At 39.6% G+C, this 11,143-nt stretch overlaps 1 protein-coding gene across 1 annotated transcript; it reads right to left on the bottom strand.

The window, feature by feature from the left end:
• Window positions 1-105: 105 nt before the first annotated feature.
• On the bottom strand, window positions 106-3,753 carry myl13 (myosin, light chain 13). The gene is made up of 7 exons (XM_067252872.1): window positions 3,590-3,753; window positions 1,874-1,901; window positions 1,213-1,362; window positions 904-1,077; window positions 656-733; window positions 454-486; window positions 106-330 (listed from the first exon to the last, which is right to left on the bottom strand). The coding sequence occupies exons 1-6, from the start codon at window positions 3,689-3,691 to the stop codon at window positions 458-460; spliced, it is 561 nt and encodes a 186-aa protein (XP_067108973.1). The 5' UTR covers window positions 3,692-3,753; the 3' UTR covers window positions 106-330; window positions 454-457.
• Window positions 3,754-11,143: the final 7,390 nt, after the last annotated feature.

Here is an 11,143-nt window from a genome sequence, read left to right on the forward strand (position 1 = left end):
GATTACTCTCATCCATTGACTTCCCTCTAGTAAAGTACTACAAAACATAATATGTTGTTTGTGTGGTCTTTGAACTACTAAAAGAGAAATAAGCTTAACAAAAAATTATGAATATGAATCCTTCAGTTTATTTACCATCTTCACAAAATAGACAGTAGTGTTGCACAAAATATTTGGTGTGAACAAGCAATTTGACAGGAAAACAGGAAAAGCAGAGTGAAAAGTTATTTTATATTGACAGAATCCGGGACACATGACAGCAGAGACATGGGTTGGAGTTTACACAAACAAATAAGCAGTCGGTCTTCAAAATTCCGGCATCTTGTTTTTCTGTTACAAGACAAGCACACTGGTCACTTCCCACACTTACATCACTGGGGTGTACATCTGGTCACCGAAATGAGAATATCTTGAGTTGTAAATTGTTTTATATTTATATATTTTATAATGTACCTCTTTAAGATGCCATGATGTATTTTACGAAAGCTGTAAAAAATGAAAAGACAATGAGTGAGACCATTCTGTACTTTAACTGGGAGAAGGCCTAAAAAAACTGGGCATCCAAATGAACCTTGAAAAGAGGTGCAATTTGTACATTTTTGCCAGAACTAATATGGTTTATATTAATATATTGAAAAAGGATTTGTTTGCTCACCTTCATAGTTTATGCAGCCGTTGGCGTCCTCCTGGTTTTGCATAAGCTGCTCCACCTCATCCTCCTTCATCTTCTCCCCTGTACCCAGAAAAATGGAAGATTGTTTACCATATGACAGAACTCCCAAAATACAACATGAACTATGTCTTAGAAACCCGTAGGCTTAACTGATCACAGTATTGCATCACTAAGTAGGATTACGATGATAAAGGCCTCAGCCTCAGGTTAGAAAGAGACACAGGACTTACCCAGCGTTGCCAGGACGTGTCTGAGCTCAGCGCCCATGACTGTGCCGTTACCCTCTTTGTCAAACACCCTCAGACCCTCAACAAAGTCCTCAAACGTCCCGCGGTCCTTAGCCTTGCAGATGTGTTGGTGCATTGGCAGGAATTGGTCAAAGTCCAGCATCTTGGTCTGCATGTCTGCGTAGTACAAGATCCAACGTCACCACTGATCCAGCTCAACCATCCACCAGCATTGGGAGTCAACTGATGGTTCATTAGTAGATACAGATGTTGGTGACATCAGAGAAAGAAACCAACAGAAGGGGGACCTACCCTCAGGTTTGGGTTTCCCAAGGACGTACATTACTTCAGTGTTGGTGGGGTTTTGACCCAGAGCCCTGATCAAATCACCACACTGTCCGTACGTGATTTTCATCTCATTGGTTGGCGTTCTGTCAAACAGCTGGAAGGCATCCTTGAAGTCTGTGAAGAGAAGAGATTATCAGGTGTTTAACCAAGCTTTCAGAGTATGATCTGACAACAGTCATAGGGAATCTGAAAATGTACACCATCTCTGCTATTATAACATTACGACAATGCTTATCTTACTCTGTGTGTGTGTGTGTGTGTGTGCGTGTGGGTGTGTGTGTGTGTGTGTGTGTTTGTGTGGGGGGGGGGGTAACTGCTACATTATCTGTTTTCCTGATGCTGTTCAGCAGTTTGCATTTGTTCACTTAAGAGTACAGTCCTTCAATGACAACTATTATTATCCGTAAACCAACACCCTGCTGCCTCTAATGGATGCACTTACAATCCTGTTTACAAACCATTATTTTCGTATGCATGTGTCCAACTGTGTCTTGAATGTTAATAGTAGCCAAAGATACAAGTCTATAAATCCAGAGTACTAAACTGTCTTCTCAGATATATTAAATATTTTGGAGCACTCAGACAAACAAACATATCAACAACAGTGAAAGCATCTTGTTCTTACCCTCAATCTGCTCAGGAGTAAACTCTAGCTGGAAAGAAAACAAAATGTTGTTTTATCAATTCCAAAATTATGGGTTAACAGGTGTATTCAAGCATGATTAAAATCATGCAATGAAACAGTTCTCCAATCAGCTGTGTTTAACGGTGGTGACAATAACCATTTAAAACAGAAGACCAACTGTTAAGCATGACCCCTGACTTTCCTTGTGTCACTCCTCCCACATGTCAAATTCTTCTATCAAATGTGCAAACACTCAGGAGATTCCGTAAGCTCAAATTACTCTCTATTTATTCGAAGCATTCGGACCAAGGTTGTTCCATCTGTTTATGGATGACCTTGTGTCAGACACTCCATATCACACGTGCCCTCCACCAAACGTTTGTTCAGTTTCATGTGGCACCACAAGTTGTTTTTGTTACAGAGGAGAGGGGGCGGCATATGTCATACATGATTAAGTGACACTTCACCAAAAGACAAACTGCTTCATCAACAATGTCTATACATCACAGATGAGAGTCAAAGCTGTAAGTCTTGTTGCTGGAAAAGTTGAACAAAAACTTGAAGAGAAAATTCTGGACCCTGAATGGGAACTGAGCTGCATTAAGACAATGAGACAAACAGAATTGAATCCTAAATCATAAAACAGTTAAGAAATATATATCCTTATCTACTTTATTTATAGAGAAAGCACAGTAAGAATTGGTGAACAAACCACCCGCTTAAACAAAAGCCTTCTGGTGTTTTTATATAGTACTGTTTGAGTTGGATTCATTACAAAAGGGATCATTAATCACTGTCTGTCTGGGTCTGCTGAGTCCCAGCCCTAGAGAGAAGCTGTGCAAAAGTACTTTAGAAGCAATGTTTTTTCTTTAAGTATTTATAGATATATGGCCTTGGTAAGAATTTCATATATTTTTCTATTCTTTTCCCCCCTCTTCTGCCCGCTTATTTTCTGCAAAAACAGGCAGAGCTGTGTGGGTGGTCTGCCATTCATAAACATGATGAAAATCGTATTGTGTGACTTTCTCCTCATTGTCATTTACCTGCTTCTTTAACTTAGCAAATGTTTGTGCATTCAAAAGAGCCAGACTCAGCATAACACGAGCTTTCCAATCTGCCAGCTAATGTCTCTAAACACTAAAGACAGTGTCAAGCTCATGGAACAAGTCAAATGTGATGAAATATTAGTTAGTTAGGGCTGTTTATTAATTATATTCTACTCTCTAGTTATCACAGCATGCATAAACCCTCTTAACACAGTAGAACTGCAGGAAGTCCATTTGCATGCATTGCCCAGCTCATGTCACATGGTGTCTCTGATGCTCTTTAAACACAGATGTGACTCCCAGGGACAGAATAGACCATTTTGAGAATCCTTTCTAAGCAAGGTCCCTCATGCCCTCGAGTGTCAGAACCTGATATCAAGATTAGGAAAGAGGATACTAAAGCATTTCACATTTTGTAGTGGAAATCTAACCTTGCTAAAATTTGAATAAAATAATCCACTTTCTGTTATCAAGTTTTGATAGTAATGTAACGTATTTATCTGTAAAGGAAGTAACCTGGGTATGGCTTGGTAATCTCCAGTCCCTAAACTCCAAATGATTCAGCATAATTTTCCCCTATCCCATGGTAATGCACAGGCCAATCATACAGATCATTTCTCCCAACCAATAGCAAGTGCAAATGTGTAGTCTAGTCAATATGAATTTGTACCTGGATTTCTTTGGGATCAAACTCTGGAATCTTGACAGGCTCAGGCTCAGGGGCCTTGGGGGCTGCTGGTTTGGGGGGTTCTTCCTTCTTCTTGGGTGCCATTTTGAGGGTACTTTCCGGAGATACTGGGGAGGAATGACACTTCAGAGGGGTCTGGCACACTCTGGGTAGAGCAGTCCTGGAGAGGATGGAGCCCTTTATTCTCTATGCCCAGGTGTCATCTCCACCCCCTCCCAGAGCCTCCAGGCCGCCAACAATAGGAGGAGTACTATAAAAGGCCATGCTTTGTGCTTCTATTTAAGACAGAGGGCTGTGGATGTACATCATCAAGATGCCACGGGGACTCAGTAGGGTAGACAATTACACCCGGGTCCTTCTTTGAATCCAGCTATTTCAATCTTAACCATTATGGCCGTGCTTCAGGACAGCTATTTGATCTCTCTGTTGATTTAGCACAGATGTTGAATGAGATTAACAACAAAGAACAGGATACACAGTTCCTCAAACAGACACCGTACTGCAATTATATATATTTTTAAATCATTCTCATTGAAAATTACATCAAGTATAATTAGAGACTATTAGTTTTCATGAATAGGATATGTAAGCAAGCATGAGCCCTATGGATTACAATTTATTTATGAGACAGATGGTCAGATCTACAAGGATTTGTAGCATATTAAGAGAACGGGGGAATGGCGATTTAAATAGTCTATCTGTGGCAGACCCCGGTTGAAAGCATCATAATTGCTCTTGTCCTGGACCATACATACATGGCAGTTTACAGTACTGATCTACAAGAACAAAGATGAGTTGGCTGTGTCCATTACAAGACTGTTGTCTCTGTAACCCAAATGTATTTCAATCCAAACAGGTTGATGCTTCTTGGATAAGTCTACAGCACTGTGAATCAAAGGTCCCTAACAGTTCACAAGAGCAATCCACAGGTACACACTAATAATTGTGCATAATTTGCTTGTTGTTATAACATCAGGGTAAAGTCTTAGGAGGACAAAGAAACGCGTTATTGACTGCATAAACCTGATGATGACACTGTAGATAAACAGTGACAAATAACCAGCTAACCACATGTAAGTTTAGGATTACAAGATAAACAGTATCCGTAAACAGGTGGTTTAATAAGGACAGTTACGCTGTCATAGCTAAGAAAGTTTGTGCTATGGAATTGTTTACAGATGACTATTCAAATACACTGCCTATGGGACACCATCTTATGCATTATCACTTGCATGAAATTGAAATATGCCAATGACATCAGTTGTGGACTAAATCTGGATTGCTCAAATTCAAATTCAAATTCATCTCTTGAGCTAAACAACTTTTCCCTCTTGACCTCCTTTCTTGATTGTCTTTCAACTGTCTTAACATTTGGCCAGTAAATACTGAATGAGTGCAGAGATTTCCTGTGATGAGAAGTGAGAACTGGTACAGTAAGTGAATATAAATACTGAATGAGATGAGGGATTTCTTTCTCCCTCATATAATGGTTAAGCAAAGCTTTCATACCATTTGTACAGGAAGGTTTTCTGGGTACCACTGGGTTGAAGGATGTTAAAGATTTTATCGAAAGAACTACCAGTAGTAATCTGTTGTGAATTATTTAGCGTATTGACTAACTGCGTCAAATCAATTGGACCGTCTAATTAACCCTAAGGTATCACAATATCTTTCTCACTGCCATCTCCAATCAATGTTATTTCCAATTGGATGTCTAGGTTCTGTCAAACGTGGGAAGAGCCAGATAGGAGCCAGGGTCCTGTTCCAGGAAAACAGCCCCACACCTGATCCAATGGATCAAAGTATTTAATTAGACAGCTAACCATTTGTTCGTAACAAAAGCCAAGATACACACTGTGGTTAAGCATGAAAGTGCACAGACCAGTGTGTGCATGAGCGCAAAGTTGTGCCATTACAGTATTATCCAGCATTATTACTACAAACCCCATTTGTCAGAGCCCTGTGGCCACACTCAAGGGGCATGAAGACACAGATGGAAACAGAGTGTGTCACTCAGAGTATATAAATGGATCAAACCCTGCATAGCAAACCACCCTCCCTTGAGATTCTATCAGGTGATTGTCATTGACAGGCTACAACAGCAATCCATGTCATGGCCGCCGCATGAGAAGGCTCGTAAGACATGCAGGACCTGTCCAGATGGCTATTTTGGTGTCAGCCTGTTGTTCGCCTGGTATGTACCTTGGAAGACCTCCAACTGTTTTACAATGCAATTGTTATTTGGGCACAGCAAGTGACCTTCAGAACAACAGTTACTGAGGGCAGCTTGGAGTTTAAAGTTAAATGTTGAGCCCCCGACATTTACATGGGACTTACCATTGCCATTCAGTTCTAATAGTAAGTCGGTGAAAAAGATTACCTTCATTTTGAAGGTATGTTTTTTAGAGAGGGCTCTATCACAGGTTAAGTCATGAGCTACCAGTTTAAGACTAAGAGCTCTAACAACACATCAGTAGAGTACAGTCTACCACACACGTGCCAGGACTAATCATGACTAGACAAGCAGAACTTGTGGACAGACACTGTTTCTAAGAAGACAATGTACAGTAGGATCAGAGAATGATCTAAATCGTCTGTCACTGCCCCTGATTACAGATCTGGATCATTTCCATAATGCTGTGAGAGTTGGTGTGTCCCTGGAGCTACAGCCAGAAGACAGGAGAGTTTGTATCCTTATTTCGCTGGAACTATTTCAGTATGTGAACATTGGTGAACTCACATTTTACATCATTTATGAGACCCGGAATGATAAAAAAAAAAAAAAATCCTTTGGCATACATTTTTATATTGATGATTTGTATAAGACGGAAATAGACATTAATAATTAAAATATCCAACAAAATATAATGAAATCTTGTGATAGTGTAATTTGGATTATTTGAGACCATCAATAATTTAATTGTCAAATGTTTAGGATGGCAAAATGGTTTGCACTATACAGGTTAACAGATTAATTTAATCAATTACTCATTATAAATGTTTTTCTTGATGTATACTTATTTTCAATTAATGTATCTTTATTTATATTTAGTTCCTGATATATACAGTTGCAATAGATATCAGAGTTGGTGGTGGTGATTTTGAGATGTAGTCAGCAGTTGGGTTACAGTAACAGAAGAGCCCCCTGGCTCTTTATCACCTCTCTGAGGAACTATAGTGAAACTACAACTGCATCTGATACAACGAACATGCAACATACTTGTCCAAGGGTTATTTCACCTCCCCCATTTCTGATGGTGTCAGCAATCATGTTTTAAAAAGTAGATTAGGAATCTGTTCGGTGATGAGAAATGCCTTTGGTTTTACGAACATTGGATGATTTACAAAATAAGAACCTTGACTTTATGAGAGCTCCACTTCAATCAGATTGTTTGTCTTGAATCGAAAGGAAGCTCATCTGCTCTATGCTATGACTGGATGTGATGAAGACACCACTGCTTAGAAGAAGAATGGTGGTATTTCCATTTTACTGATGGAAACTGTTGTGAGATCATAGGAATGCTGACAGATCACTTCAGAATACATACATGACAGGACGACAGATCTGTCCAATCCCATGTTTGGTCTGTATTTGTTGTAAAAACGTTTTTGTTGCTTGTTTTGCTTCCATTTATTCTGCTGAGTTTAGACAAAATGGTTGAGTACAATAAGATGCAAAACATATTTTGCGTGAGCTCTGAATGAAAGCATTTGGTTTCTGCATTTGATAGCCACCACAGTCCATCAGCAGCAATTCCAGGACACAACCAAAGCATAATCTCATGTAATCTACACACTTAGCATGTGAACCGAGGCACAGCCAACATGTTTGAATATTGAACACAGGTGGACTGCAAAGTGCAATCACCACGGCACCTTAACCATAACCTTTGAAGGGAAATGATCCATGACAGACTCCTTCTGGCAAACCCCTGCAATCAGACATGTTCCCCAGATCCAGTTCTGAGGTTATTCTGGTTGACGACTCTGATTGAAGGAATGCTCTCTTTATGGCTCACTAGGATAAACCACAAATGTATAAATGTATAAATGTTAATTCCAGACCTGGTAAAGCTGCATGTCACCTTTGACCCATGTCACTAAACTTCCCGGTGACAGCAGAACAGTTCCCGCAACAAGCTTTTAATGATGTTTATGAAGAGTGGAAGGCAATAATCTGTTTTAGTTAGACTGCTTTGTCGCCGATGACTTTCACATCTACACATTTTCACCTTGACACCTAATTTGTCTGAAACATATATAACACATTTGACAAAGCACTGTCTTTATGATCCTTTACTAAGCATAACCTAAGAGGGATTGCATGCATCAGTAGACACAAATTCTGGATTTAATTTAATCGGAATGTCCACTAATGCTAATTTTGTTTTTTGCCATCTGTTTAGTTTTCAGACTAAATCTAAAGAGTGCATATGAATCTATGAGTACAAATGACAACTTTCTGTGGCATACTGTAAAGTAATAGAAAACATCCTTTATTCCATGAGGTGTGTGCTACGCATCAGGAATGTTAATGTGTCTTGCTGTTTTTACCATTCGTACCACACTGTGCTAACTTTGGACTGGTTTGAGGTGTAATATCTGTATACTTCCTGAACGTCTCTTTGATCTTTTTGCCAAACAACACCACCCTCTGCTTCTCTTCCTATGCCCTGGTATTCTGGTATCCATTTCCTCATTAAAACACTCTTCACTCAATTCCTTTTCCCTTGCTGTGTCGGGCACTTGAGTACAATAGTCTAACCTTGACATGTGCGTGTGTGCAGGTGTGTGTTAGTTCTGCAGGTGTTTGTGTGCGTGTAGACACCTGCACATACACATTAGGGACTGAAGGCCAGTTCATTGTATGCGAGTATATATGTTAAATATAAAGCTGACTGCAGTTTCCACCTGGGGATATCGTGGTGACAGAATCAACAGTTTATTCAAGAAGTGAATCTGAGGACTGAGTGTCCTCCTGTAGTGAAACACTGATTGAAATGTTAATGAAGAAATCTCATTCTGGGGAGTAAATGAGGATAAATGGTACAAAAGTGTCCAGTTCACCAAAATGTTATGTTCTTGAATGAAGTGAAATTAAACATGAAAATAAATCAAATGCTGGCTGCGCAAGATCATAGAATATATCACTGTCTGTGTAGCTGGAGGGATTGATCTGGAACACTCTCCACCATTACCACACTGATTAACATATTTGTACTTACTTTATCACCATCTGACTTTCACCATGCGGAACACATCAAAAGAATGTCAAGGTCTTGCAGGAAACTCATCCTTTAGATGTATCTGTTACTTGATAACTCCATGTCTAATTGCACCAATGCACCAATTGCTTTTGGTGTGCTCGATATAGTTTTGTACTGTATGTAGGCCAGGGCTGTATTGACTGTAGTCCTGTATTGGTTGTGAGATGTGGTGTGGAAACTGTCTATTAGCAGCACAGCACTGTCTCCCACTAATTTGAAAATGAACAGCTCTCCTACCTGAAAGAGGCTTAATGTTCCCTGTGTAATACCCACTCATATGTTATGTGGCTAAGGCTGGCTGGCATTTGCAATGTGCTCAGTTAGAGATTTGCTCTAGGTGGATATTAATTACTCCAGATGGATGTCAAAGATCAGAGACCATATGATTCAATGACAAACATGATGGAGGAAATAGAGGATATGGGTCAGAGGGAGAAAAATTAACTGATATTTCTGTCAGTGATTGCAACAGAGATAAAAAGAAGGCTGAAGGGCACATTTAAACTGTCAAAATAGATTAGAATATGCCCTTCCTGGGTATTTAGGGGGCAATACTTTGATAGGATACATACAAGCAGGGAGGTAGGTTGTGCTACAATGGAATTGTGTTGCTCAAACTAGCAATGGGTGCAAACTAGCTCTGTGTAGAACTACTGTATATGGGAGGAGTGGCATATTTATGATCCAAAAACGTATGTCTGTCTGACTGCCAGGTATGTTTACCTGTTTACCTGTCTGACTGCCAGGTCTGTTTACCTGTTTACCTGTCTGACTGACTGTCTGTTTACCTGTTGCTCTGTCTTCATCTCGGTGTGAGTGTAACGGAGCAAAATTATTTAAACATCATTGCTACAAACCATCATCATATTTGTAACACTTCAGTGGTGCTGCTGGCCAATGCAATATTTCTGGGTGGCATGTGTAACTGCTAAAGTGCATGGCTAGAAATCATATCTACAAGTACAGTACAATAATTGTTTAGTAATGAACCTGTTGTATCCAACTAACTGCATTGGTGGACCTTAACACTCTATTTGCATGCCTAATATTAACCACATCATACTTGTCAAGCCTGACTAATGCTTTGTCTTAAGGTTGAGGTTTGCTGGGCTAATGTCCATGTGGCATGACGGGAGCTGTGTAGCACAGACACGCGTGCATAATCTTAAAATAATTGTGACTTTACTTCAAAAGCACAGCGTGGTGTTGACCTTCCACATCTGCCACCAAGAGTGTGCATTCTCCTCACATCGCTGCCTCAACCATACAGAATTACAAGAGGCTGGATGGTGACAATGTTCTCATCCTAATTATTCTTCTCTCATAGAAGTTCTTACTTCTTAGTTTTTTCCTGTCGCTATAGTCCGGCCCTGCCTATCCACATACACAGAATATCAACTGAATTTATCAAAGTCTGCATGACTTCTAGATTAAGATCAGACTACACCAAGATCAGGACAATGTACTCAATGGTTCTTTAACATGCGTGCCCATTTGACGTGTTACCATGGACAGCAATCCCCAACTTGACTGTGTACTTTCATGCCAAGTCTCTGCTCTATCTGTGTCTGTGACATGGCTGAGGAAATTGTGGCACAGAAGCTTCACTCATGCTCATTCATAATAGATTGCCTCAGCTCCAATCCAAAATCCATAACAATGCATTTATCACAACATCAAAATGCAACAGAGCAGTACAAATGATCACAGTGCACAGTTCAATCCCAGCTAAACCAAATAACAAGCACATGCATGTTTTGTTTGTTTTTCTTTATTTATTTATTTTCACTGTTTATTTAAAGTGAGGTCTAGTTATTGATCTTTTTTTGCTCCTTTGTTGGCACATCTCTATACAGTGAAACATCTATATTGATTTAATGATTGGTGTAAAAGTGATTATTTGTTGTGCCTGGCAACTGATAAGACTGTAGTTAGATAAGTATAATTTGTTAGATACAGAAATTGCATGCATGACTGTATTAGATGTGACAACGATGTCCCAGACAGTCCAGCGTTTCAATGGATTTTGGAAATTAAATTAATCAAAACCAACCCGATTTTTTTGTGTGCTTGTAAATTGCTTGAAACACACCCTCGTGGAAAAACAAGGATTTTGAATTTTTTGGTTGAAAATTTTGAATTTATGCAAGAAGCAGTTTATTCGATTCCTCTGAAACATACTATGAGGTCCGTGGAGATGTTCTGTGATCGGTGAGAAAATGTTTGTGGTCGTGGATTAATCTAACGCAAGAAAGTGCAGACCAATGAG

Source organism: Osmerus mordax, chromosome 16 (assembly GCF_038355195.1).
Source record: "Osmerus mordax isolate fOsmMor3 chromosome 16, fOsmMor3.pri, whole genome shotgun sequence".
Classification (NCBI taxonomy): Eukaryota; Metazoa; Chordata; class Actinopteri; order Osmeriformes; family Osmeridae; genus Osmerus; species Osmerus mordax.